General features: G+C 50.2%; 1 protein-coding gene across 1 annotated transcript in view; it reads left to right on the forward strand.

Annotated features, from left to right (window-relative positions):
• Positions 1 to 4,365: 4,365 nt before the first annotated feature.
• The window catches only part of LOC144504029 (rac GTPase-activating protein 1-like), a 49,971-nt gene continuing 26,619 nt past the window's right edge, over positions 4,366 to 27,717 (forward strand). Inside the window, exons 1-7 of the mRNA XM_078229183.1 lie at positions 4,366 to 4,450; positions 7,341 to 7,540; positions 18,476 to 18,609; positions 19,133 to 19,166; positions 19,806 to 19,859; positions 19,956 to 20,060; positions 26,967 to 27,084. Coding sequence (XP_078085309.1) covers positions 4,366 to 4,450; positions 7,341 to 7,540; positions 18,476 to 18,609; positions 19,133 to 19,166; positions 19,806 to 19,859; positions 19,956 to 20,060; positions 26,967 to 27,084 — 730 coding nt within the window. The remainder of the gene's footprint in view (positions 4,451 to 7,340; positions 7,541 to 18,475; positions 18,610 to 19,132; positions 19,167 to 19,805; positions 19,860 to 19,955; positions 20,061 to 26,966; positions 27,085 to 27,717) is intronic.

The raw sequence follows: 27,717 nt of genomic DNA on the forward strand, positions 1-27,717 counted from the left end.
GCCATATTATAGGAAAGATGTGGAAGCGTTGGAAAGGGTGCAGAGGAGATTTACCAGGATGTTGAATGGTATGGTGGGAAGATCGTATGAGGAAAGGCTGAGGGACTTGAGGTTGTTTTCATTCAAGAGAAGAAGGTTAAGAGGTGACTTAATAGAGGCATACAAGATGATCAGAGGATTAGATAGGGTGGATAGTGAGAGCCTTTTTCCTCAGATGATGATGGCTAACACGAGGGGACATAGCTTTAAATTGAGGGGTGAGAGATATAGGACAGATGTCAGAGGTAGGTTCTTTACTCAGAGAGTAGTAAGGGTGTGGAATGCCCTGCCTGCAGCAGTAGTGGACTCGTCAACATTAAGAGCATTCAAATGGTTATTGGATAAACATATGGATGATATTGGAATAGTGTAGGTTAGAGGGTCTTTATATTGGTTTCACTGGTCGGCGCAACATCGAGGGCCGAAGGGCCTGTACTGCGCTGTAATGTTCTGTGTTCTATGTTCTATCAGGCAGGAAATTGGAGGCTTAAATTGGAAAAAGGTTTTCTCAGGGAAATGTACGGATGAAATGTGGCAAACTTTCAGGGAATATTTGTCTGGAGTTCTGCATAGCAATGTTCCAATGAGACAGGGAAGTTATGGTAGGTTACAAGAACCGTGATGTACAAAGGCTGTAATGAATCTAGTCAAGAAGAAAAGAAAAGCTTACAATAGGTTCAGGGAGCGAGGTAATGTTAGAGATCTTGAAGAGTATACGGCTAATAGGAAGGATCTTAAGAAGGAAATTAGGAGAGCCAGAAGGGGTCATGAGAAGGCCTTGGCAGGCAGGATTAAGGAAAACCCCAAGGCATTCTGCAAGTATGTGAAGAGCAAGAGGATAAGACGTGAAAGAATAGGACCTATCAAGTGTGACGGTGGGAAAGTTTATATGGAACCGGAAGAAATAGCAGAGGTACTTAATGAATACTTTACTTCAGTATTCACTATGGAAAAGGATTTTGGTGGTTGTAGTGAAGACTTGCAGCGGACTGAAAAGCTTGAGCATGTAGATATTAAGAAAGAGGATGTGTTGGAGCTTTTGAAAAGCATCAAGTTAGATAAGTCACTGGGACCGGATGAGATGTACTCCACACTACTGTGGGAGGCGAGGGAGGAGATTGCTGAGCCTCTGGCGATGATCTTTGCATCATCAATGGAGATGGGAGAGGTTCCGGAGGATTGGAGGATTGCGGATGTTGTTCCTTTATTCAAGAAAGGTAGTAGAGATAGCCCTGGAAATTATAGACCAGTGAGTCTAACCTCAGTGGTTGGTAAGTTGATGGAGAAGATCCTGAGAGGCAGGATTTATGAACATTTGGAAGGTATAATATGATTAAGAATAGTCAGCATGGCTTTGTCAAAGGCAGATCATGCCTTACGAGCCTGATTGAATTTTTTGAGGATGTGACTAAACACATTGATGAAGGAAGAGCAGTAGATGTAGTATATATGAACTTCAGCAAGGCATTTGATAAGGTGCCCCATGCAAGGCTTATTGAGAAAGTGAGGGGGCATGGGATCCAAGGGGACATTGCTTTGTGGATCCAGAACTGGCTTGCCCATAGAAGGCAAAGAGTGGTTATAGATGGGTCATATTCTGCATGGAGGTCGGTCACCAGTGGAGTGCCCCAGGGATCTGTTCTGGAACCCTTACTCTTTGTGATTTTTATAAATGACCTGGATGAGGAAGTGGAGGGATGGGTTGGTAAGTTTGCTGATGACAAAGGTTGGAGGTGTTGTGGATAGTGTGGAGGAATGTCAAATATTGCAGTGAGACATTGATAGGATGCAAGACTGGGCGGAGAAGTGGCAGATGGAGTTCAACCCAGATAAGTGTGAGGTGGTTCATTTTGGCAGGTCAAATAGGATGGCGGAATATAATATTAATGGTGGGACTCTTGGCAGAGTGGAAGATCAAAAGGATCTTGGGGTCTGAGTTCATAGGACGCTCAAAGCAGCTGTGCAGGTTGAGGCTGTGGTTAAGAAGGCGTATGGTGCACTGGCCTTCATCAATCGAGGAATTAAATTTAGGAGTCGTGAGATAATGTTGCAGCTGTATAGGACCCTGGTCAGACCACACTTGGAGTATTGTGCTCAGTTCTGGTCGCCTCATTACAGGAAGGATGTGGAAGCCATAGAAAGGGTGCAGAGGAGATTTACAAGGATGTTGCCTGGGTTGGGGCGCATGCCTTATGAGGATAGGTTGAGTGAGCTCGGCCTTTTCTCCTTGGAGAGACGAAGGATGAGGGGGTGACCTGATAGAGGTGTATAAGATGTTGAGAGGTATTGATCGAGTGGATAGTCAGAGGCTTTTCCCCAGGGCTGAAATGGTTGCCACAAGAGGACACAGGTTTAAGGTGCTGGGGGGTAGGTACAGAGGAGATGTCAGGGGTAAGTTTTTCACTCAGAGGGTGGTGGGTGCGTGGAATGGGCTGCCAGCAATGGTGGTGGAGGCGGATTCGATAGGGTCTTTTAAGAGACTTTTAGATAAGTACATGGAACTTAGTAAGATAGAGGGTTATAGGTAAGCCTAGTAATCGCTAAGGTAGGGACATGTTCGGCACAACTTTGTGGGCTGAAGGGCCTGTATTGTGCTGTAGTTTTCCTGTGTTTCTATGCTTCTAACCTTCGCTGTACTCCCTCTATAGCAAGAACATCCTTCCTCAAATAAGGAGACCAAAACTGCACACGATAGTCCAGGTGTGGCCTCACCAACGCCCTACACAATTGCAGCAAAACATCCCTATCCCTATACTCAAATCCTCTCACAGTGAAGGCCAACATACCATTTGCCTTCTTTACTGCCTGCTGTACCTCCATGTTTACTCTCAGCGACTGGTGCACCAGGACTCCAAGGTCTCGCTGAGTGTCCACCTTACACGGCTCTGTGTCAAAATTTGTTTGATAATATTGCTTTTGTGGGACGGTTTGTTCAGTTACAGGTGCTATATCAATGCGAGCTGATATTTTTGATGCATTTTAGAGAGAAGGAGAGGGGAGAGTGAACCAGGAGAGATGGGAGAATAAAAGCGAGGAGTGAAATCTGGGGTTGGAGGTTGGGCGGGGGGCGGGGTTGGGGGCGGTGGAGTTGATCGGAGGGCGGGGGGGGGGCGGTGGAGTTGATCGGATGGTGGATGCAGTACAAAGAACAAAGAAAATTACAGCACAGGAACAGGTCCTTCAGCCCTCCAAGTCTGCACCGACCATGCTGCCTGACTTAACTAAAACCCCCTATCCTTCCAGAGACCATATAGCCACTAAAACCCACTACCCTTTCAGGGTGGCACGGTGGCACAGTGGGTTAGCACTGCTGCCTCACAGTGCCAGGGTCCCAGGTTTGATTCCTGGCTTGGGTCACTGTCTGTGTGGAATTTGTACGTTCTCCCAGTGTCTGCGTGGGTTTCCTCCGGGTGCTCCGGTTTCCTCCCGCAGTCTGAAAGACGTGCTGGTTAGGGTGCATTGACCCGAACAGGCGCCGGAGTGTGGCGACTAGGGGATTTTCACAGTAACTTCATTGCAGTGTTAATGTAGGCCTTACTTGTGACTAATAAATAAACTTTACTTTAATATCCTTCTATTCCCATCCTCTTCATATATTTGTCAAGACGCCCCTTAAAAGTCACTACCGTATCCGCTTCCACTATCTCTCCCGGAAACGGGTTCCAGGCACCCATCACCCTCTGTGTTAGTATGTGGAGAAATAAGGGACGCCGCAGAAACAGTGGAAACCAGGAGCACACCGCAGTCCCCGGTCACTTCCAGATGGGAATGTGATTCTCAGAGCTAAACAGAATCCTTGAGCTAATGGAGTTGGGGGAAGAGTATCTGAGGCAGCTGGTCTGGTGGAAAAGGACAGCGGGAGCTGGGAGAAGGCCTGGATCAGACAGACTCCAACTCTGACACGCAGGGTAAACACCAGACCCTTCACCAGTGTGATCTCCAGACAGGTTCCCCATTGCCAAGGAGCTCAGTCCTGCAGCAGTTACTCTGCATTCCTATAGAAAGCTGGGAACTCCCTGGATTGGTCATTGAGGTGTTTGATGACTGCAGCAATTCCTGTTCAAAAGTGAAGGGAGTAACTCTTTATTCCGGATTAACCAATTATCCAGCAGTGACTGAGAAACTGAGAGACACCTGGACATTGCTGGACTCGTTAGTTCAGTTCCAAGCTGAGTTCAGAGTCTGCAACTAACTGGCTGCCTCATTAACCAATTGCTGCCAATTAGAGAGGAATGTTTCCAGGTGTAGTCAGGGATTGTGTGTCAAGTGGGGGATGTTTCTAGGATCCACAGCGAGGAATCGGTCACTCCTTTCAGCGACTGAACAATGATCAAGTTTGAAGCAAATGTTCAGAAGAAACTGGACATTCTGATTGGATTGTGTGACGGAATTTCCCATGGTTCCGAGCGAGGTAACTCTGGGCATTGTGTTTAAAGCGTGGGGCTGAGGTTGGCGTGTACTGGGTAAATTCATCCTCATCGTGTGGGTGGGATCACCAACAGAACTAACCTCCATTGCCCATCCCCAATGAGCCTGTTTAGCAGTGTGACGTAACCAGGTATCTGACTGGACCAGCGATAGTTCAGTATCACCCAGGCTAATGTGGAACTGAAATAAAAACAGAAATTGCTGGAAAAACTCTGCAGGTTTGGCAGTGAGTTGGAGAGAGAGAGGAAATGAGTTAATGTTTGGAATGTGTGTGATCCTGGCCAGGCCCCACCTGCCTGGAGAGGTTTCCATCCCTAGGGGGAGTTAGTGAATGAGTTGTGTGTTAATGATAATCTCAAGGTCACTTCTAAATTCTCAATCGGCCGTAGTGAGGCTAAATATTGTGTTCAGATAATGTAATAACTGAATACCTCCGCTGTGAACCTATTAAATGTATTGAATATATTTTCCCTGTATGTGGCTTTGTTCAGTGTCACTCTGACCCCACTGATTAGAATCTTCCAAAGTGATTAATAGTTGATGTATCCACTCCGATGTGTGGGGTTATTTGAATGATAGAATCCTTACAGTGCAGAAGGAGGCCATTCGGCCCATCAAGTCTGCACCGACCACAATCCCACCCAGGCCCTATCCCCACAACCCCATACATTTACCCTAGCTAGTCCCCCTGACACGAAGGGGGAAATTTAGCATGGCCAATCCACCTAACCAGCACATCTTTTGGACTGTGGGAGGAAACCGGAGCACCCGGAGGAAACCCACGCAGACACAGGGAGAATGTGCAAACTCCACACAGACAGTGACCCAAGTCTGGAATTGAACCCGGGTCCCTGGCGCTGTGAGGCAGCAGTGCTAACCACCGTTTTGCCCTACTATTAGCCAGTCTGGGTGGAATATTCAGTCATTAGAATGAGCTGGATATTGAGTTTGAGTCTTTTCCTTCCAATTGCTCTCCCAGTACTTTTACACCCCTTAATTCAAATTCCTTGCCCCTAGCTCTGAACTACTCCTGTGCACGCACACACACCTGGATGTGGCAGGACTGCAGAGCTTGGATCTGATTCAATGTTTGTGAGTTGCTGAGCTCTGTCTATTACTTGCTGCTTATGCTGTTTGATACGCGAGTTTTCCTGTGCTGTTGCTTCACCAGGATGACACCTCCACCGGAATGTTACCATCCTGCCCGCTATGGGAATCGTAGCGTGGGGAGGTCCGTTCACCCCGGTGGGATTTTGGGACGGGCAAGGCTGTAAAATCCTATCCCTCATTTTTAGCTATGCCGGGTGCTGCTCCCAGCATGCCCTCCTGCACTCTCCATTGAACCAGTACTGATCCCCTGGTTTGATGGTAATGGTTGAGTGGGGGATATGCCGGACCATGAAGTTACAGGTTGTGCTGGAGTACAGTTCCGCTGCTGTTGAAGGCCCACAGCGCCTCATGGATGCCCAGTCTTGAGTTGCTAGATCAGTTAGAAGCCTGTCCCATTTAGCACAGTGATAGTGCCACACAACATGATGGAGGTTATTCTCAATGTGAAGGCGGGACTTTGTCTCCACAAGGACTGTGCGGTGGTCACTCTGTCATGGACAGATGCACCTACGGCAGGCAGGTTGCTGAGGATGAGGCGTCGTATGTTTTTCCCTCTTGTTGGTTCCCTCACCACCTGCTGCAGTCCCAGTCGAGCAGCGGTGTCCTTTAGGACCCGGCCAGCTCGCTCTGTGGTGCTGCTATTGAGCTGCTCTTGGTGATGGACATTGAAGTCCCCACCCAGAATACATTCTGCACCCACCACACTCCGTGCTTCCTCCAAGTGGTGTTCAACATGGAGCAGTACTAAGGGTGGCACAGTGGTTAGCACTACTCCCTCTCAGCGCCAGGGACACAGGATCGATTCCTGGCTTGGGTCACCGTCTGTGCAGAGTCTGCATGTTCTCTCCGTGTCTGCGTGGGTTTCCTCCGGGTGCTTCTGTTTCCTCCCACAGTCCAAAGATGTGCAGATTAAGTGGATTGGCCATGCTAAATTGCCTCCTTAGTGTCAGGGCGACTAGCAGGGTAAATACATGGGATAGTGGGGATAGGGCCTGGGTGGGACTGTGGTCAGTGCAGACTCGATGGGCCAAATGGCCTCCTTCTGCACTGTAGGATTCTATTCATCAGCTTGGGGGGAACGGTTGTGGGGGTGCAGTATGTGGTGATCAGCAGAAAGGTTTCTTGCCCATGTTTGACCCAATGCCTTGAGACTTCATGGGGTCCAGAGTCAATGTTAAGGACTTCCAGGGCAGCAACTTCCTGACTGTATACCACTGTGCCCCGCCCGCCACTCTGCTGCGTCTGTCCTGCCGGTGACACACAACACACGCAGGGATGGTTATGCTGGTGTCTGGGACATTATCTCTAAGATATGATTCTGTGAGTATGGCCACATCAGTCCATTGTGTGACTAGTCTGTGAGACAGCTCTCCCAATTTTGGCACAAGCCCCCAGTGTTAGTGAGGAGGGCTTGTCAGGGTTGACAGGGCAGGGTATCCTGTTGTGATTTCTGGTGCCGGGTCGCCCATCCGGTGTCATTCCTTTTTCGTCTTATTTAGCAATATGTGCAACTGGGCTCACACGGCCATTTCAGAGCCAACCATATTGCTGTGGCTCTGGAGTCACATGTAGGCCGGAGGGGGTAAGGATGGCAGATTTCCTTCCCTAAAGAATATTAGTGATGATGGTTCCTGTGGAAGCAGCTTGGGTTTTCTGACTCTGTCCGTGATATTATATAAATGTAGTTTCCTGTGAGGAATGAGCTTGGAAACAATCTCTATCTGGAAGGTTCTTGCTGACATACCTGCCGTCTTGTCTTGCAGAAATCCAGTTGGCGAGGAACTTTGAGAACTGCAGGAAGAAATGGAGGAATGCCGAGGAGGAGTTGGTGGAGAATCGGAATCGGCTGGCCAAGGTGGAGATAGAACTGACCGCTCTGAGCGTGCGGTTCAAACACGCGTGCGGTCAGCTGGATGTGGAGCTCAGGAGAAGACAAAAGGCTGACCTGGCCTGTGAGCAACTGGTAGGAGCTTGGGGAAAGTGGGGGATGTTGGAGGAGAATCGTAACGCAGATTGCTTTGGTCACAGTTTCAATGTATTGAGCTTGTTACTCTTGTTTAGGGATGTGTGAAATTAACCCTTTGTCATGGGGGATTTGCAAACTTTATAATACCCATTCTCCCGACAGGGTAGGAGAGTGTAGTGTTCCTATTATTAGCTTCACACTCCAGAGGCCATGAAAAAATGATCAGGAAACAGGTGTTCAAATCCCGCAACTGAGGAATTGAACTGTGATTAAATCAATAAATGAATCTGGAATTAAAACACGGTCTTGGGAGCGGTGATCCAACAACTGCACTGAGATCAAAACCCAACTGGTAGATGGAGGTTCCTTTTAGGGAGGAAATCTGCTATCCTTCCTTTCTCTGGTTGGTCTAAATTTTAATTCATTCATGGGATGTGGGCATCGCCGTCTAGACCAGTATTTACTGCCCATTCCTAATCGCCCCTTGAGAAAGTGATGGTGAGCTGCCTTCTGGACCATTATATCAGATATCTGGACCATTGGGATCTCTTCCAGGGCAGGTGGGACTTGTACAAGAAGGACGGGTTGCATCTAAACTGGAGGGGCACAAATATTCTGGCCGGGAGGTTTGCGAGTGTCACACGGGAGGATTTAAACTAGTTTGGCAGGGGGGTGGGAACCAAAGCAAAGGTGAATTTGCTGAAGGGGAACGAGAGAGTAGGGCCAGTAAGACTCAGAGAAACAGCAGGCAGGGTGGGATTGCAAATCGGAGAGGGTCTGGTGGACTGAAGTGCATTTGTTTCAATGCGAGAAGTGTAACGGGTAAGGCAGATGAACTTAGAGCTTGGATTAGCACTAGGAACTATGATGTTGTTGCCATTACAGAGACTTGGTTAAGGGAAGGACAGGATTGGCAGCTTAACATTCCAGGATACAGATGTTTCAGGCGTGATAGAGGGGGATGTAAAAGGGGTGGGGAGTTGCACTACTGGTTAAGGAGAATATCACAGCTGTGCTCCGGGAGGACACCTCGGATGGCTCATACAGAGAGGCAATATGGGTAGAGCTCAGGAATAGGAAAGGTGTAGTCACAATGTTGGGGGTTTACTATAACTGCCAGCGGGAGATAGAGGAACAGATATGTAGGCAAATTTTGGCAAGGTGTAAAAGTAACAGGGTTGTTGTGGTGGGAGATTTTAACTTCCCCTATATTGAATGGGACTCACGTAGTGCTAGGGGCGTGGATGGGGCAGAGTTTGTAAGGAGCATCCAGGAGGGCTTCCTGAAATAGTATGTAGATAATCCAACTAGGGAAGGGGCCATACTGGGCCTGGTATTGGGGAATGAGCCCGGCCACGTGGTCGATGTTTCAGTGGGGGAGCAGTTCGGGAACAGTTACCGCAATTCAGTAAGCTTTAAGGTACTGATGGATAAAGATAAGTGTAGTCCTCAGGTGAAGGTGCTAAATTGGGGGAAGGCTAATTACAACAATATTAGGCAGGAATTGAAGAATGTAGATTGGGGGCAGATGTTTGAGGGCAAATCAACATCTGGCATGTGGGAGGCTTTCAAAAGTAAGTTGATAGAGATTCAGGACCGGCACATTCCTGTAATGATGAATACAAGAAAAGTAGAAAGAAACTTAAGCAAGGGGTCATGAAAATTAATTGGCCAGCAGGATTAAGGAAAATGCCAAGGTTTAATACATATATAAAGAGCGAGAGGGTTGTCCCACTCAAGGACAAGGGAGGGAATCTATGCGTGGAGCCAGAGGAAATGGGCGAGGTATTAAATGAGTACTTTGCATCAGTATTCACCAAAGAGAAGGACTTGGTAGATGATGAGTCTGGGAAAGGATGTGTAGATAGTTTGAGTCATGTTGAGATCAAAAAAAAGGAGGCATTGGGTTCTTGAGAAACATTAAGGTAGACAAGTCCCCAGGGCCTGATGGGATATACCCCAGAATACTGAGAGAGGCAAGGGAGGAAATTGCTGGAGCCTTGAGAGAAATCTTTGTATCCTCACTGGTACAGGGGAGGTCTCAGAGGATTGGAGAATAGCCGATGTTGTTCCTTTGTTTAAGAAGATTAGCATGGGTAATTCAGATAATTTCAGATCCATGAGCCTTATGTCAGTGGTAAGGAAATTATTGGAGAGGATTCTTCGAGACAGGATTTACTCCCACTTGGAAATAAGTGGACGTATTACTGAGAGGCAACATGGTTTTGTGAAGGGGAGGTCATGTCTCACGAACTTGATCGAGTTTTTCGAGGAAGTGACGAAGGTGATTGATGAGGGTAGGGCAGTAGATGTTGTCTGCATGGACTTCAGTAAGGCCTTTGACAAGGTCCCTCATGGCAGACTGGTGCAGAAGGTGAAGTCGCATGGGATCAGAGGTGAGCTGGCAAGGTGGATACAAAACTGGCTCGGTCAAAGAAGACAGAGGGTAGCAGTGGAAGAGTGCGTTTCTGAATGGAGGGCTGTGACAAGTGGCATTCCTCATGGATCAGTGCTGGGACCTTTGCTGTTGTAATATATATAAATGATTTGGAGGAAAATGTAACTGGTTTAATTGGTGGATTTGCGGATAGCGATGAGGACCATTGGAGGATACAGCAGGATATAGATCAGTTGGAGACTTGGACGGAGAGATGGCAGATGGAGTTTAATCCAGACAAATGTGAGGTAATGCATTTTGGAAGGTCTAATAAAGATAGGAAATATACAGTAAATGGCAGAACCCTTAAGAGTATTGATAGGCAGAGGGATCTAGGTGTTCAGGTACACAGGTCACTGAAAGTGACCACACGGGTGGAGAAGGTAGTCAAGAAGGCATACGGCTTGCTTGCCTTCATCAGCCGGGGCATTGAGTTTAAAAATTGGCAAGTCACGTTGCAGCTTTATAGAACCTTAGTTAGGCCGCACTTGGAATATAGTGTTCAGTTCTGGTCGCCACACTACCAGAAGGATGTGGAGGCTTTGGAGAGGGTACAGAAAATGTTTACCAGGATGTTGCCTGGTATGGAGGGCATTAGCTATGAGGAGAGGTTGGAGAAACTTGGTTTGTTCTCACTGGAGCGACAGAGGTTGAGGGGCGACCTGATAGAAGTCTACAAGATTGAGGGGCATGGACACAGTGGATAGTCAGAAGCTTTTTCCCAGGGTGGAAGAGTCAATTACTCGGGGGCACAGGTTTAAGGTGCAAGGGGCAAGGTTCAAAGGAGATGTACGAGGCAGATTTTTTACACAGAGGGTGATGGGTGCCAGGAACTCGTTGCCGGGGTAGATAATGGAAGCGGATATGATAGTGACTTTTAAGGGGCATCTGGACAAATACCTGAATAGGATGGGAATAGAGGGATATGGTCCTCGGAAGGGTAGGGGGTTTTAGTTCAGTTGGGCAGCATGGTCGGTGCAGGCTTGGAGGGCCGAAGGGCCTGTTCCTGTGCTGTAATTTTCTTTGCTCCTTGCTGCCTAAGGAGCCTCGGTGAGTTGCTGCAGTGCATCTTGTAGATGGTACACACGGCTGCTACTGTGCATCAGTGGTGATGGGAGCGAATGTTTGTGGAAGGGGTAGCAATCAGGCGGGGGGGGAATGCCGGGGAGAGAGACAGAAATCAGTCGACATTTAGGGAAGGTTTTATTAGGGAGAGGACAGCAGAGATTTGTAAAAATCACCATAGCTCGGTTTGACTAATGGAATGAATTAAGGGAGAAGATTGGGGGGAATCCGGTGCAGACTGCTCTGTGTCGATTGTAAGGAAACATTTGTCAAATTGTCACAAAGACTGGTTGCTCCCATTGGTCAGTGCAGCTTGAATTAAAAATAGTCTCAGTGAGTTGTGGAAAAGGATTGTTTTCCAGACTGGGGGATGGTAGACAGTGCTGTACCCCGAGGGTCGGGGATTGTAGACAGTGCTGTACCCCGAGGGTCGGGGATTGTAGACAGTGCTGTACCCCGAGGGTCGGGGATTGTAGACAGTGCTGTACCCCGAGGGTCGGGGATGGTAGACAGTGCTGTACCCTGAGGGTCGGGGATTGTAGACAGTGCTGTACCCCGAGGGTCGGGGATGGTAGACAGTGCTGTACCCTGAGGGTCGGGGATTGTAGACAGTGCTGTACCCCGAGGGTTGGGGATTGTAGACAGTGCTGTACCCCGAGGGTCGGGGATTGTAGACAGTGCTGTACCCCGAGGGTCGGGGATGGTAGACAGTGCTGTACCCCGAGGGTCGGGGATTGTAGACAGTGCTGTACCCCGAGGGTCGGGGATTGTAGACAGTGCTGTACCCCGAGGGTCGGGGATTGTAGACAGTGCTGTACCCCAAGGGTCGGGGATTGTAGACAGTGCTGTACCCCGAGGGTTGGGGATTGTAGACAGTGCTGTACCCCGAGGGTTGGGGATTGTAGACAGTGCCGTACCCCGAGGGTCGGGGATTGTAGACAGTGCTGTACCCCGAGGGTCGGGGATTGTAGACAGTGCTGTACCCCGAGGGTCGGGGATTGTAGACAGTGCTGTACCCCGAGGGTCGGGGATGGTAGACAGTGCTGTACCCCGAGGGTTGGGGATTGTAGACAGTGCTGTACCCCGAGGGTCGGGGATTGTAGACAGTGCTGTACCCCGAGGGTCGGGGATTGTAGACAGTGCCGTACCCCGAGGGTCGGGGATGGTAGACAGTGCTGTACCCCGAGGGTCGGGGATTGTAGACAGTGCTGTACCCTGAGGGTCGGGGATTGTAGACAGTGCTGTACCCCGAGGGTCGGGGATTGTAGACAGTGCTGTACCCCGAGGGTCAGGGATTGTAGACAGTGCTGTACCCCGAGGGTCGGGGATTGTAGACAGTGCTGTACCCCGAGGGTCGGGGATGGTAGACAGTGCCGTACCCCGAGGGTCGGGGATTGTAGACAGTGCTGTACCCCGAGGGTCGGGGATGGTAGACAGTGCCGTACCCCGAGGGTCGGGGATTGTAGACAGTGCTGTACCCCGAGGGTCGGGGATGGTAGACAGTGCCGTACCCCGAGGGTCGGGGATTGTAGACAGTGCTGTACCCCGAGGGTCGGGGATTGTAGACAGTGCTGTACCCCGAGGGTCGGGGATTGTAGACAGTGCTGTACCCCGAGGGTCGGGGATTGTAGACAGTGCTGTACCCCGAGGGTCGGGGATTGTAGACAGTGCTGTACCCCGAGGGTCGGGGATTGTAGACAGTGCTGTACCCCGAGGGTCGGGGATTGTAGACAGTGCTGTACCCCGAGGGTCGGGGATGGTAGACAGTGCTGTACCCCGAGGGTCGGGGATTGTAGACAGTGCTGTACCCCGAGGGTCGGGGATTGTAGACAGTGCTGTACCCCGAGGGTCGGGGATTGTAGACAGTGCTGTACCCCGAGGGTCGGGGATGGTAGACAGTGCTGTACCCCGAGGGTCGGGGATGGTAGACAGTGCTGTACCCCGAGGGTCGGGGATGGTAGACAGTGCTGTACCCCGAGGGTCGGGGATTGTAGACAGTGCTGTACCCCGAGGGTCGGGGATGGTAGACAGTGCCGTACCCCGAGGGTTGGGGATGGTAGACAGTGCTGTACCCCGAGGGTCGGGGATTGTAGACAGTGCTGTACCCCGAGGGTCGGGGATTGTAGACAGTGCTGTACCCCGAGGGTCGGGGATTGTAGACAGTGCTGTACCCCGAGGGTTGGGAATTGTAGACAGTGCTGTACCCCGAGGGTCGGGGATGGTAGACAGTGCCGTACCCCGAGGGTCGGGGATTGTAGACAGTGCTGTACCCCGAGGGTCGGGGATTGTAGACAGTGCTGTCCCCCGAGGGTCGGGGATTGTAGACAGTGCTGTACCCCGAGGGTCGGGGATTGTAGACAGTGCTGTACCCCGAGGGTCGGGGATTGTAGACAGTGCTGTACACCGAGGGTCGGGGATTGTAGACAGTGCTGTACCCCGAGGGTCGGGGATGGTAGACAGTGCTGTACCCCGAGGGTCGGGGATTGTAGACAGTGCTGTACCCCGAGGGTCGGGGATTGTAGACAGTGCTGTACCCCGAGGGTCGGGGATTGTAGACAGTGCTGTACCCCGAGGGTCGGGGATGGTAGACAGTGCTGTACCCCGAGGGTCGGGGATGGTAGACAGTGCTGTACCCCGAGGGTCGGGGATGGTAGACAGTGCTGTACCCCGAGGGTCGGGGATTGTAGACAGTGCTGTACCCCGAGGGTCGGGGATGGTAGACAGTGCCGTACCCCGAGGGTTGGGGATGGTAGACAGTGCTGTACCCCGAGGGTCGGGGATTGTAGACAGTGCTGTACCCCGAGGGTCGGGGATTGTAGACAGTGCTGTACCCCGAGGGTCGGGGATTGTAGACAGTGCTGTACCCCGAGGGTTGGGAATTGTAGACAGTGCTGTACCCCGAGGGTCGGGGATGGTAGACAGTGCCGTACCCCGAGGGTCGGGGATTGTAGACAGTGCTGTACCCCGAGGGTCGGGGATTGTAGACAGTGCTGTCCCCCGAGGGTCGGGGATTGTAGACAGTGCTGTCCCCCGAGGGTCGGGGATTGTAGACAGTGCTGTCCCCCGAGGGTCGGGGATTGTAGACAGTGCTGTACCCCGAGGGTTGGGGATGGTAGACAGTGCTGTACCCCGAGGGTTGGGGATTGTAGACAGTGCTGTACCCCGAGGGTTGGGGATTGTAGACAGTGCTGTACCCCGAGGGTCGGGGATTGTAGACAGTGCTGTACCCCGAGGGTCGGGGATTGTAGACAGTGCCGTACCCCGAGGGTCGGGGATTGTAGACAGTGCTGTACCCCGAGGGTCGGGGATTGTAGACAGTGCTGTACCCCGAGGGTCGGGGATTGTAGACAGTGCCGTACCCCGAGGGTCGGGGATTGTAGACAGTGCTGTACCCCGAGGGTCGGGGATTGTAGACAGTGCTGTACCCCGAGGGTCGGGGATGGTAGACAGTGCTGTACCCCGAGGGTCGGGGATTGTAGACAGTGCTGTACCCCGAGGGTCGGGGATTGTAGACAGTGCTGTACCCCGAGGGTCAGGGATTGTAGACAGTGCTGTACCCCGAGGGTCGGGGATTGTAGACAGTGCTGTACCCCGAGGGTCGGGGATTGTAGACAGTGCTGTACCCCGAGGGTCGGGGATTGTAGACAGTGCTGTACCCCGAGGGTCGGGGATGGTAGACAGTGCTGTACCCCGAGGGTCGGGGATGGTAGACAGTGCTGTACCCCGAGGGTTGGGGATTGTAGACAGTGCTGTACCCCGAGGGTCGGGGATTGTAGACAGTGCTGTACCCCGAGGGTCGGGGATGGTAGACAGTGCTGTACCCCGAGGGTCGGGAATTGTAGACAGTGCTGTACCCCGAGGGTCGGGGATGGTAGACAGTGCTGTACCCCGAGGGTCAGGGATTGTAGACAGTGCTGTACCCCGAGGGTTGGGGATTGTAGACAGTGCTGTACCCCGAGGGTCGGGGATGGTAGACAGTGCTGTACCCCGAGGGTCGGGGATTGTAGACAGTGCTGTACCCCGAGGGTCGGGAATTGTAGACAGTGCTGTACCCCGAGGGTCGGGGATGGGACCACGGCTTTTTTAAGATTAAATATGATACTGGAATCCAGAATAAAACAGACAACCTGTGTTGCTAAAGCAGCTGGAAGTGGATTGGTTAGCGGCGAGTGCAGGCAGTGAGGAATCGACTATAACAGGACGTTGCTAACTCACAGAATGGGCAGACGTTGCTTTTCATTTTTGCTCATTGCAGCTACCCACCCTCAGTGCTGAGCGGTGCCATTGTGCGACCCTGTAGCCCCTGTGTGCCCTTCAGCGCGCTCCATCACCAACACTATCTCTCGCACCGCCTTAAACTTTATACCTGCCACAGTTAATAGCTTCCTTTGGATGACGTTATTTACCCCACAGACTAAGCGGTCCTGCAGCATATCGTTGAGTGTGGCTCCAAAGTCGCAATGTTCTGAGATTTGTCTTAACTTGCAATAAGTTGCAATGGTTTCCCCAGGTGCTCCCCCGGTTACTGCAGTATTATCCATGGCTTTGGGTGGGAATGTGTTTCCACCAATTCCACTATCTCAGCGACTTGGAGTCGGGCGTGCTTGGGGCTGAGGCTGTGTTAAATTGTAGGCCTGGGTCCCACACATGCTCAAAAAGATTCACTTTCTCCTTCGCTCCTCCTCTATGACCTGTGAGGTGCTCTCAATGCAGAGAAAGCAGCAATGAATGATTCGAAAGGGAAGTTTAAACTTGCCGAGTTATGGGGATGGAGTGAGGGGAGTGGGGTTAATTTGGATCTTGCCAGCACGACCTTGATGGGCCCAATGGCCTCCTTGCTACTGATTCTACCTCCAATGATGTTTCAGGACAAAATTCCAGATCACTGGCCAATCATCATCAAACTGTGTTCTCTGGAAATTGACCAATCCTGTCACTGCAAACAGCTTCTCCAGATTCATCCTATCAACGCGCTTCATGGTTTGAACAGATCAATGAAATCTCCCCACTTGGAGAGGCAAAGCTTGATCAGGGAGAGTCAGCATGGCTTCGTCAGAGGGAGGTCATGCCTAACAAATCTGATTGAATATTTTGAGGAGGTGACCAGGTGTGTGGATGAGGGCAGTGCAGTCAATGTAGTTTATATGGATTTCAGCAAAGCCTTTGACAAGATCCCACATGGGTGACTTGTAAAGAAGATAAATGGGATACAGGGTAATTTGATAAAGTGGATTCAAAATTGGCTCAGTTGTAGGAGACAGAGGGTGATGACAGAAGCTGCTTCAGTGACTGGAAGCCAGTGTCCAGTGGTGTACCACAGGGATCTGTATTGGGCCCCCTATTATTCGTCATTTACATAAATGATATTGATGACTATGTGGGAGGTAGGATCAGTAAGTTTGCCGATGACACAAAGATTGGGCGGGTGGGTGACAGTGAGATTGAGTGTCTTGGGCTACAGAAAGATATAGACTGAATGGTCAAATGGGCAGATAAGTGGCAGATGGAATTTAGCCCTGAAAAGTGTGATGTATAGACTTTGGAAGGAGTAATTTGACAAGAAAGTATTCAATGAATGGTGGGACACTCGGAAGTTCTGTGGAACAAAGGGACCTTGGCGTGTTTGTCCACAGATCTCTGAAAGCAGAAGGGCATGTTAATAGGGTGGTGAAAAAGGCATACGGGACACTCGCCTTTATCAATCGGGGTATAGATTACAAAAGCAGGGAAGTCATGTTGGAGTTGTATAGAACTTTGGTGAGGCCGCAGCTGGAGCACTGTGTGCAGTTCTGGTCGCCACATTATCAGAAGGATGTGAACGCACTGGAGGGGGTGCAGAGGAGATTCACCAGGATGCTGCCTGGGACGGAGCGTTTAAGCTATGAAGAGAGGTTGGATAGACTTGGGTTGTTTTCTCTGGAGCAGAGAAGACTGAGGGGCGACCTGATCGAGGTGTACAAGATTATGAGAGACATGGACAGGGTGGATAAGGAGCAGCTGTTCCCCTTATTTGAAGAGTCAGTCATGAGGGAATGTAGGTTCAAGGTGAGGGGCAGGACGTTTAGGGGGGATGTGAGGAAAACTTTTTTACCCACAAGGTGGTGACAATCTGGAATGCGCTGCCTGGGAGGGTGGTGGAGGCGGGATGCCTCACATCCTTTTAAAAAGTATCTGGATGAGTACTTGACACATCATAACATTCAGGGCTAAGGGCCAAGTGCTGGCAATGGGATTAGGTGGGGTTCAGGTGTTTCTGGTGTGTCAGTGCGGACTCGGTGGGCCGAAGGGCCTCTTGTGCGCTGTATGATTCTATTCTAAGGTTTGCTGAGAGGAAATGTCGATTGTGGCAGCATTAGGGAAGCGGAATGGACCCTAGTGGTTCAGAGTTTAATGTTGTCCACAGGGTTTATGTTTTGTTATGGGGCAGTTTATGTGAAACAGTTGAGAGTTTTTGATGGGGAGGGTATTCTGTTGGAATTGTGGAAGGAGACCTTTCGGCCCATTGCTCCTTTCCCTGCAATCTGAAAGAGTTATCCAATGAATGTTCCTGCCTGTGACTAGGATTGGTTCAGCAAGTACAGGTCCAGCAGCGCTTGAACATTCCGATGGAATCCAATTCCAACAGGTTGTCGGTACATTCCCAATCTTAGCGAGCCATCCTCGGCGCAAAGACTTTCCTCCTCATTTCTCTCCACATTGTATATTAATTCGCCCTCTGGCAACGCAGAATCGCTGAGCAGAAAAAAAAGTGATACCAAATAAACCTGTTGGATTTTAACCCGGTGTTGTGAGACTTCTTACTGTGTTCACCCCAGTCCAACACCAGCATCTCCACATCATAATTAACCCTCTGGTTATTTGTTACTGACCCACTTTCCAGATAGAAAATAAATCTCCCTTTACCCTACTCTTCTGAGGAGAACTTTCCGATTTCAATCTCTCCACCTCACTGAGACAGCTCTCACTCACTCCAGTGTATTACTGCCCATTACTGGACCCGTGACCCTCACTGCAATATCCCTAAAGCAGAGATTACTCAGTGTAACGTTCTATTTCCAAATCAAAGTATCTCATTCGCTGAAGCACCTTGTGCTGTCTGCTGATTTCTGAATATTCACCACAAGCTCCGTCCCTTCCACCGCTCCGAATGGGGGCAAATTGTTCTATTTTCAGGCTGGGGGCTAGATACAGGCGATCAGTGTGTTAACCTGCTCCAATCCCACTCTCCAGGCAGATATCCTCTCGTATCATTCCCATATCGGCTGCAAGCTGAGGAGCTGGATTGGAACACTGCTTATATAACGCCCTCCTTTATTTTCCACATTCCCACCCCCTTCCCTGCCCCATCCTAAATGGCTCCCTCCTGTGTGCTGGCCACTGACCCCTTGGTCCAGTGTTGTCTCCTATCTGTTGTGCTTTTCCCTCTCCAGGAACGCAGGCTGCAGTTGGTTCACGATGTGCTGAAGGATGAAGCTCCGAGCCTGGCGCTGCTGAATGAAGATCAGCGGAATCTCCTCAAGGCCCTAACAGCCCAGAGTGGGCCCAAGGGGCAGGCCAGTGCCAGGTACAGTCTGCACGGTGACCTCCCAGCACGAGCTGCTTTTCCAGCCCCAGTAACATCATCCTCTGTGGAGACTCTGAGATTTGCGCGCAGCCACACTGACGTCAGGGACTTCCTGCTGGTGAGATCTCAGAGTCTTCATTACTGGAAAGATTCGGGAGCCTCTGACAATGACACTTTGTTTTTGTTCTTGGAGCTTGGGCATTGCTGGCAAGGGCAGCGTTTATTGCCAATCTCTAGGTGCTTTCTAAGGTGGCAGCATTCATACCTCCACAAGGTTTATTTACCCTCTTGTGGTTTGATACAACCAGCTTGCCACACCAGCCCCAGGGCCCTGAAGAGTCAACCATGTTACTGTGAATCTCCACCCTCAACACTTTTGTTTGCTCTGAAATGTTTAGGGATGTCCTGGTGATGAGATGCTATGGAAATGCAGCACCTTCTGTCCCTTGGCCTGACTTCCTGTTTCCTTTTCCAGGCTCTGTGCTGTTGATGAAACGATGACTTCTAATTTCTCCTGTTCCAGTATCAGCTACGACAGAACCTGTGACGAGGCGCTGGTGAGTTGGCGCGGGCTCGATGGAAGGATAGGGGGGGGGGGGCATTAATGTATCCGGGTTCTGACTGGGCTATTGTCATTGCTCAGACCTCCCCCCCCACCCCCCCCCCCCCCCCCCCCCCCCCCCCCACCTCAGAGGGTGTGGGAGGGGTTCTGGGGGTGGGGGAAGAGGGTCGTGGTTCTGGCTGTTGGGTTTGGTGCGACACGGTGGCACAGTGGTTAGCACTGCTGCTTCACAGCTCCAGGGTCCCGGGTTCGATTCCCGGCTCGGGTCACTGTCTGTGTGGAGTTTGCACATTCTCCTCGTGTCTGCGTGGGTTTTCTCCGGGTGCTCCGGTTTCCTCCCACAGTCCAAAGATGTGCGGGTTAGGTTGATTGGCCAGGTTAAAAATTGCCCCTTAGAATCCTAAAATGCGTAGGTTAGAGGGATTAGCGGGTAACATATGTGGGGGTAGGGCCTGGGTGGGATTGTGGTCGGTGCAGACTCGATGGGCCGAATGGCCTCCTTCTGCACTGTAGGGTTTCTATGATTTCTATGACACATTTGGGTGGGTTGAGGGCAGAGTGGAATCACAGGCATTCTCGGAAAGGGGTGATGCTGGAAGAGATTCCGGCTTTGTGTGTGTCTCTCTCGTTGCAGGATGCGAATTCGTCAGCAGCGAAACTGATCAAACCCAAGAATCGGGGCAAGAGGGTAGGAAACCTATGCTTTGCCTCTTGTTTTGCTTTCTCTTGGCTGAGGCTGAGATTGGTCAGTTACCCTGGGATCTTCCTGTGTCTCTTTCTGCAGCGTTCCAGTCGTATTCTGGTCGATCGCCCTCCAGTAGCTCCCAGGAGGTCGCGCTCTCTTTCTTCTGACCAGCCTGGGAATGGGCTGACTTCCACACCCGGAAAGGTAAGCGGTTTCTGGTTGTCGATGAGCATTGAGACAGGGTGCCTGAGATTCCTGGGCAAGGATTGGGGATGTTGAAGGAGTGCAGAGGGGGAGAATGTTTTGGTGGATTGTTGTAGTGACTATGAATCAGTGCTCTTTGGTTCTAGATCCTTCCACCAGGTTTACTCCTGATTTTGAATATCTCTATCTCCACCTTCTGTCCAAGGACACTCCTGACTTCTCCAATCTATTCTCCTAACCTGGTGTTGGTGATGAGGGACTTCACTCCTTCCCTGAAACATGGCCAGAGGTGGATTCACGGCTGCCCCTGAGGTTGAAGCAGTGTTTACCGTAACATGCTTTGTTTTTGTACTCGATGCCCCTGTTAATAAAATGATGTGGAGATGCCGGCGTTGGACTGGGGTAAACACAGTAAGAAGTCTCACAACACCAGGTTAAAGTCCAACAGGTTTATTTGGTAGCAAAAGCCACTAGCTTTCACAGTGCTGCTCCTTCGTCAGGTGAGTAGGAGTTCTGTTCACAAACAGGGCATATAAAGACACAAACTCAATTTACAAGATAATGGTTGGAATGCGAGTCTTAAAGGTACAGGCAATGTGAGTGGAGAGAGGGTTAAGCACAGGTTAAAGAGATGTGTATTGTCTCCAGACAGGACAGTTAGTGAGATTTTGCAAGCCCAGGCAAGTAGTGGGGGTTACAGATAGTGTGACATGAACCCAAGATCCCGGTTGAGGCCGTCCTCATGTGCTGAACTTGGCTATCAGTCTCTGCTCAGCGACTCTGCGCTGTCGTGTGTGGTGAAGGCCGCCTTGGAGAACGCTTACCCGAAGATCAGAGGCCAAATGCCCGTGACCTGTTAATACCCTGTTAATAAAACCCAGGATCCTGTATCTCAATCTGTCTGCCACCATCAGGGATACAGAGCACATATACCCCGTGTTCCTGTCTCTGTACAATTGTGCTGTAATCTGGAATCGGTATGTTTTGTAGAGAGGTAGATCATTCAGAGTGTGGATTCCAACTAAATTATTCAGCAGCAGGATTTTGAGATTGAGATGAATGAACACCGCTCGACAATCACCAGGCAAGAATGTTCTCTTCCTGTTGGGGAACACTTCAGCGGTCACGGGCATTCGGCCTCTGACCTTCGGGTAAGCATTCTCCAAGGCGGCCTTCACGACACACGACAACGCAGAGTCGCTGAGCAGAGACTGATAGCCAAGTTCTGCACACATGAGGACGGCCTCAACCGGGATCTTGGGTTCATGTCACACTATCTGTGACCCCCATGACTTGCCTGGGCTTGCAAAATCTCACTAACTGTCCTGGCTGGAGACAATACACATCTCGTTAACCTGTGCTTAACCCTCTCTCCACTCACATTGTCTGTACCTTTAAGACTTGATTACCTGTAAAGACTCGCATTCCAACCATTATCTTGTAAATTGAGTTTGTGTCTTTATATGCCCTGTTTGTGAACATAAGAACATAAGAACATAAGAAATAGGAGCAGGAGTAGGCCATCTGGCCCTTCGAGCCTGCCCCGCCATTCAACAAGATCATGGCTGATCTGAAGCGAATCAGTTCCACTTACCCGCCTGCTCCCCATATCCCCTAATTCCCTTATCGATCAGAAAACTATCTACCCGTGATTTAAACATATTCAACGAGGAAGCCTCCACCACTTCAATGGACAGAGAATTCCAGAGATTCACTACCCTCTGAGAGAAGAAGTTCCCCCTCAACTCTGTTCACTCACCTGATGAAGGAGCAGCGCTGTGAAAGCTAGTGGCTTTTGCTACCAAATAAACCTGTTGGACTTTAACCTGGTGTTGTGAGACTACTTACTGTGTTCACCCCAGTCCAACGCTGGCATCTCCACATTATCACTGGCTAGGCCAGCATTTATTGCCCATCCCTAGTTGCCCTTGAGAAGGTGGTGGTGAGCTGCCTTCTTGAATCGCTGCAGTCCCTGTGGTGTAGGTACACCCACAGTGCTGTTAGGGAGAGAGTTCCAGGATTTTGACCCAGCGATATCCCAAGGAATCGAGATGAAAAAGGAAGATCCTAAAGGAAAGATGTGAGCTGTGTTGGGTGTGGACATGGAAGATCTCCTGGAATGATGATGTGTGAGAGGGAACGGTGAAGTTGCAAAGTCAGGCAGCTGCCCAACCAACCCAGAAAAGTGTGTGTTGTACAGAAAGCAGGGTTTATTTTACAATGTATAGAATGGGAGGGAGCGAAGCCCTTCCCTGCGTTTGCCTTGTGCAATCACTGATTTTGTAGATAACGTATCTATTCAGGATTGTTGCTGAAAATGGTGTTTATTTGTGAGTCTAACTAAATTGGAAGTACTTGTGGGGGATGTTCTGAGACTAATTTAAACCGTCTGTGTGTCCGTTTTCTTTTCTTTTTGTTTCTGTTTCAATTTAATATTTAAAATCCCCAGAGGTGTTACTAGAATTTGTGGCTTCTGACTTCAGAACGTGTATCATCTTCTCGGGGGTAAAAGAGTTAGGATAGCTTGCTGCATTTCCCTTTTGTGATTTGTTCACCTGACGATGACCACTTGTCAGATCGTGGCACGGCCGATGGTGATCAGGTTTCCTTGTCTGAACGACAGCTCCCCCAATTTTGGCATCAGCCCCCAGATGTTATTGAGAAGGACTTTGCTGGGTCGACAGGGTTTGCTGGTGTCAGTTACAGTTCCTATATTGATGTCAGATGATCTGCCTGGTTCAGTTCCGAGAAGTTACATTGGACTGTTTAACTCTGCTCCACAGATGCTGTCAGACCTGCTGAATTTCCAGCAATGTTACCATTTTTACGCCTTTTGTTAGCTGCCAGTCTCTTCTTCTACTTGCTGTTTGCTTCTTTCTTCACATCTCCTCTGAAGTTTCTACAAGCAGCCTGACTGTCATTTGTATTATCAACCTGTCATCAGCACACTTATTCATTCTGCTCTCAATTTTGAGACCTCTGGATTTGTTTGCCCTACATGTCCCCTGCTGAGATAAGTGGAGCCTGAGGTTTCTCCTCAAGAAGCAGTCCATTGTTCAGTTTCAGGTTTGTCTGCCAATCCCCATTTCCCTGGACAGGATCCATTCTTGTCCCATTGAGGTTGATCTTTCTTTCCCTCTCCTCCAAGTAAATTGTGCCTTGCTTACCTAAGCCTTCTGATAACATCCCTAATGTCCTCCTATCTTGATTGATTCAGCCTGCCTCATTCCCAAGAACCAAGTCAAATAGTCTTTTCATTAGGTCAGGAACATAACTGATGTAAAACATTCTCCTTGACACTCTGAGGTCTGCACACTCTCTGTGCCCTTTACACGACCTCTATCACAACCCATATTAGGATAACTAAAAGCCCCAGTTATAGATTTTGCACCTCTCTCTAATTTCTTTGCAAAATCTCACTAACTATCCTGTCCTCATGTGTGCGGAACTTGGCTATCAGTCTCTGCGTTGTTGTGTGTCGTGAAGGCCACCTTGGAGAACGCTTACCCGAAGATCAGAGGTTGAATGCAAGATCAGACCCTGCCTGGTCATCTGACATCGATATAGGAACTATCTTTCCCACGAGTTGGAGGTTGGCTAAGGCTACTGGAGAGACTTTAAACTAGAAAGGTTGGGGGGAGGGAATCGAAATGAGGGGACTGAGAGCAAGGAGGTTAGCTCGCAAATAGATAAGGAATGTAAACAGGGTAAGAGGGAGGTTAGACGAGTGATGGAGAAGGGAAGTGCTCAGGCTGAAGGTCTGAGATGTGTCTATTTTAATGCCAGGAGTGTAGTGAATAAAGTGGATGAGCTTAGAGCGTGGATTGCTGCTTCGAATTGTGATGTGGTGGCCATTACGGAGACTTGGATGTCTCAGGGACAGGACTGGGTGCTTCAGGTGCCGGGTTTTAGATGTTTCAGGAAGGACAGGGAGGGAGGCAAGAGAGGGGGGGGAGTGGCACTGTTGATCAGGGATAGTGTCACGGCTGTAGAGAAGGTGGACGCCGTGGAGGGATTGACTACGGAGTCTCTGTGGGTGGAGGTTAGGAACAGGAAGGGGTCGGTAACGTTGCTGGGTGTTTTCTATAGGCCGCCCAATAGTAACAGAGATGTTGAGGAGCAGATGGGGAAACAGATCCTGGAGAGATGTAGGAATAACAGAGTTGTCATGATGGGAGATTTTAATTTCCCAAACATAGATTGGAATATCCCTAGGGCTAGGGGTTTGGATGGAGAGGAGTTTGTTAGGTGTGTCCAGGAGAGTTTCCTGACACAGTATGTGGATAAGCCTACTAGAGGAGAGGCTGTACTTGATCTGGTGCTGGCTAATGAACCTGGACAGGTGGAGGATCTCTCGGTGGGTGAGCATCTTGGGGATAGCGATCATAATTCTATCTCCTTCACGATAGCATTGGAAAGAGATAGGATCAGGCAGGCTAGGAAAGTGTTTCTCTGGAGTAAAGGGAAATACAGTGTCATCAGGGAGGAAATTAGACGGGTAAATTGGAAGGAGGCATTCTTGGGGAAAAGTACCGAAGGAAAGTGGAGGATTTTCAAGGAATGTTTGTCTGGAGCTCTGCATGACAACGTTCCGATGAGACAGGGGGGTGTTGGTAGGGTACGGGAACCGTGGTGCACGAAGGTTGTGATGAACCTGGTGAATAAGAAAAGAGAGGCGTACAGAAGGTTCAGAGAGCTAGGAGGTGTTAAGGATTTAGAGGAGTATACGGGATGTAGGAAGGAGCTTAAGAAGGAAATTAGGAGAGCGAGAAGGGGTCATGAGAAGGCCTTGGCGGGTAAGATTAAGGAGAATCCCAAGGCTTTCTACAAATATGTCAAGAGTAAAAGGATGAGATGTGAAGGCATAGGACCCTTAAAAGGTGAAGGGAGAAAAGTTTGTGCGGAACCGTTAGAAATGGCGGAGCTGCTTAATGAATACTTTACCTCGGTATTCACGGTGGAAAGGGATCTGGGTGGTTGTACTGCTGGTTTGCGGTGGACAGAAAGGATCGAGCATGTGGACATAAAGAAAGAGGATGTGTTGGAACTATTGAATGGCATCAAGGTTGGTAAGTCGCCGGGACCGGATGGGATGTACCCCAGGTTACTGTGGGAGGCGAGGGAGGAGATTGCGGAGCCTTTGGCGATGATCTTTGCATCGTCGATGGAGACGGGAGAGGTTCCGGAGGATTGGAGGATTGCAGATGTGGTCCCTATATTCAAGAAAGGGAACAGGGACAGCCCGGGAAATTACCGACCGGTGAGTCTAACCTCAGTGGTTGGTAAGTTGATGGAGAGGATCCTGAGAGACAGGATTTATGATCATCTAGAGAAGTTTAGTATGATCAAAAGTAGTCAGCACAGCTTTGTCAAGGGCAGGTCGTGCCTTACGAGCCTGGTTGAGTTCTTTGAAAATGTGACCAAACACATTGACGAAGGAAGAGCGGTGGATGTGGTCTATATGGACTTCAGCAAGGCGTTCGATAAGGTCCCCCATGCAAGACTTCTTGAGAAAGTGAGAGGGCATGGGATCCAAGGGGCTGTTGCCTTGTGGATCCAGAACTGGCTTGCCTGCAGAAGGCAGAGAGTGGCTGTGGAGGGGTCTTTCTCTGCATGGAGGTCAGTGACCAGTGGAGTGCCCCAGGGATCTGTTCTGGGACCCTTGCTGTTTGTCATTTTCATAAATGACCTGGATGAGGAAGTGGAGGGATGGGTTGGTAAGTTTGCTGACGACACCAAGGTAGGTGGTGTTGTGGATAGTTTGGAGGGATGTCAGAAGTTGCAGCGAGACATAGATAGAATGCAAGACTGGGCGGAGAAGTGGCAGATGGACTTCAACCCGGATAAGTGTGTGGTGATCCATTTTGGCAGATCCAATGGGATGAAGCAGCAGTATAATATGAAGGGTACCATTCTTAGCAGTGTAGAGGATCAGAAGGACCTTGGGGTCCGGGTCCATAGGACTCTTAAATCGGCCTCGCAGGTGGAGGATGCGGTCAAGAAGGCGTACGGCGTACTGGCCTTCATTAATCGAGGGATTGAGTTTAGGAGTCGGGAGATAATGCTGCAGCTTTATAGGACCCTGGTTAGACCCCACTTGGAGTACTGCGCGCAGTTCTGGTCACCTCATTACAGGAAAGATGTTGAAGCCATTGAAAGGGTGCAGAGGAGATTTACAAGGATGTTGCCTGGATTGGGGGGCATGCCTTATGAGGATAGGTTGAGGGAGCTTGGTCTCTTCTCCCTGGAGAGACGAAGGATGAGAGGTGACCTAATAGAGGTTTACAAGATGTTGAGAGGTCTGGATAGGGTAGACTCTCAGAGGCTATTTCCAAGGGCTGAAATGGTTGCTACGAGAGGACACAGGTTTAAGGTGCTGGGGGGTATGTACAGAGGAGATGTCAGGGGTAAGTTTTTCACTCAGAGGGTGGTGGGTGAGTGGAATCGGCTGACGTCGGTGGTGGTGGAGGCAAACTCGTTGGGGTCTTTTAAGAGACTTCTGGATGAGTACATGGGATTTAATGGGATTGAGGGCTATAGATAGGCCTAGAGGTGGGGATGTGATCGGCGCAACTTGTGGGCCGAAGGGCCTGTTTGTGCTGTGGCTTTCTATGTTCTATGTTATATTTCTCTGTGGGTGTGAAGGATGCTATGGCACTGGATAGAGGGGCAGGGAAGTTCTTTCTGGTGTTGTGACCAATATTAACCCCAACTGGCATCACAATAACAAATGATCGGGTCATTGACACGTTTCTGCTTGTGGGATCTTGCTGTGTACAAATTGCTGACTGTGTTTCCTCCATTATACAGTGATTACACTGCAAAAGGTATTCAGTTGGCTGGAAATACTCTGGAAATCCTGAAGGGTGCTATAGAAATGCAAATCTGTTTTTTATTGATTTCCAGGATGGCGACACAGCGGACAGTAAAACAGGGAGTGAGTGCGAGGGCCGCACGGACTCTCCGAGGGAACGAGTTCGTCGCCGGCATGTAGAGTGGAACAGACGACTCCCCAGCTTGGCAGGTTTGTGGATCAGAGAAGCTGGGGGATGGGAACACTCCCTGGGACCACTAACTTCTTCCTGTTCGGCCTCTGACCCTGGGCTTGGCGACACCCCATTGACCTCTGACCCTGCAACACTCCAACTTTCACCTTTGCAAATTCCCTCCATAACCTCCCCCTCTCTCTCTGTAATCCTCTCCCGCTCCCCGCCCCCTCCCTCTCTCTCTCTCTCTCCCCTCTCTCTTTCCCCCTCCCTCTCTGTAATCCTCCCCCCTACACCTCTCGAGCCACCTGAGAATCCCCACCCCCTTCATACTTGGGGCCATCTCTCTGGAATCTTCCCCCCCCCCCCCCCCTCTTCCCCTCCCCCTCCCCCCCCCCCCCCCCCCCCCCCCCACCCCCCACCCCCTCAGGCCACCTTTGTGGACCCCCTGCCCCGAGCCATCGACAATCTGCTTCTAATTCACGTTCAAAAGATCCCCAGGATGTTTTTGTATTTAATTCCTTCCCCCCCACCTCCTCCAGAATAGATTAACCTGCCAAACCCCCGATTTTCTCAGCTCCGAACATGAGTGTTTGGGGTAACACCTGCCTTTCAGAATCGATCTGAACCTCTACACAGCTGCCGGGAACCGAGGCGTGACAGTGATTGCT

This window comes from Mustelus asterias, chromosome 14, assembly GCF_964213995.1.
Source record: "Mustelus asterias chromosome 14, sMusAst1.hap1.1, whole genome shotgun sequence".
Taxonomy (NCBI): Eukaryota; Metazoa; Chordata; class Chondrichthyes; order Carcharhiniformes; family Triakidae; genus Mustelus; species Mustelus asterias.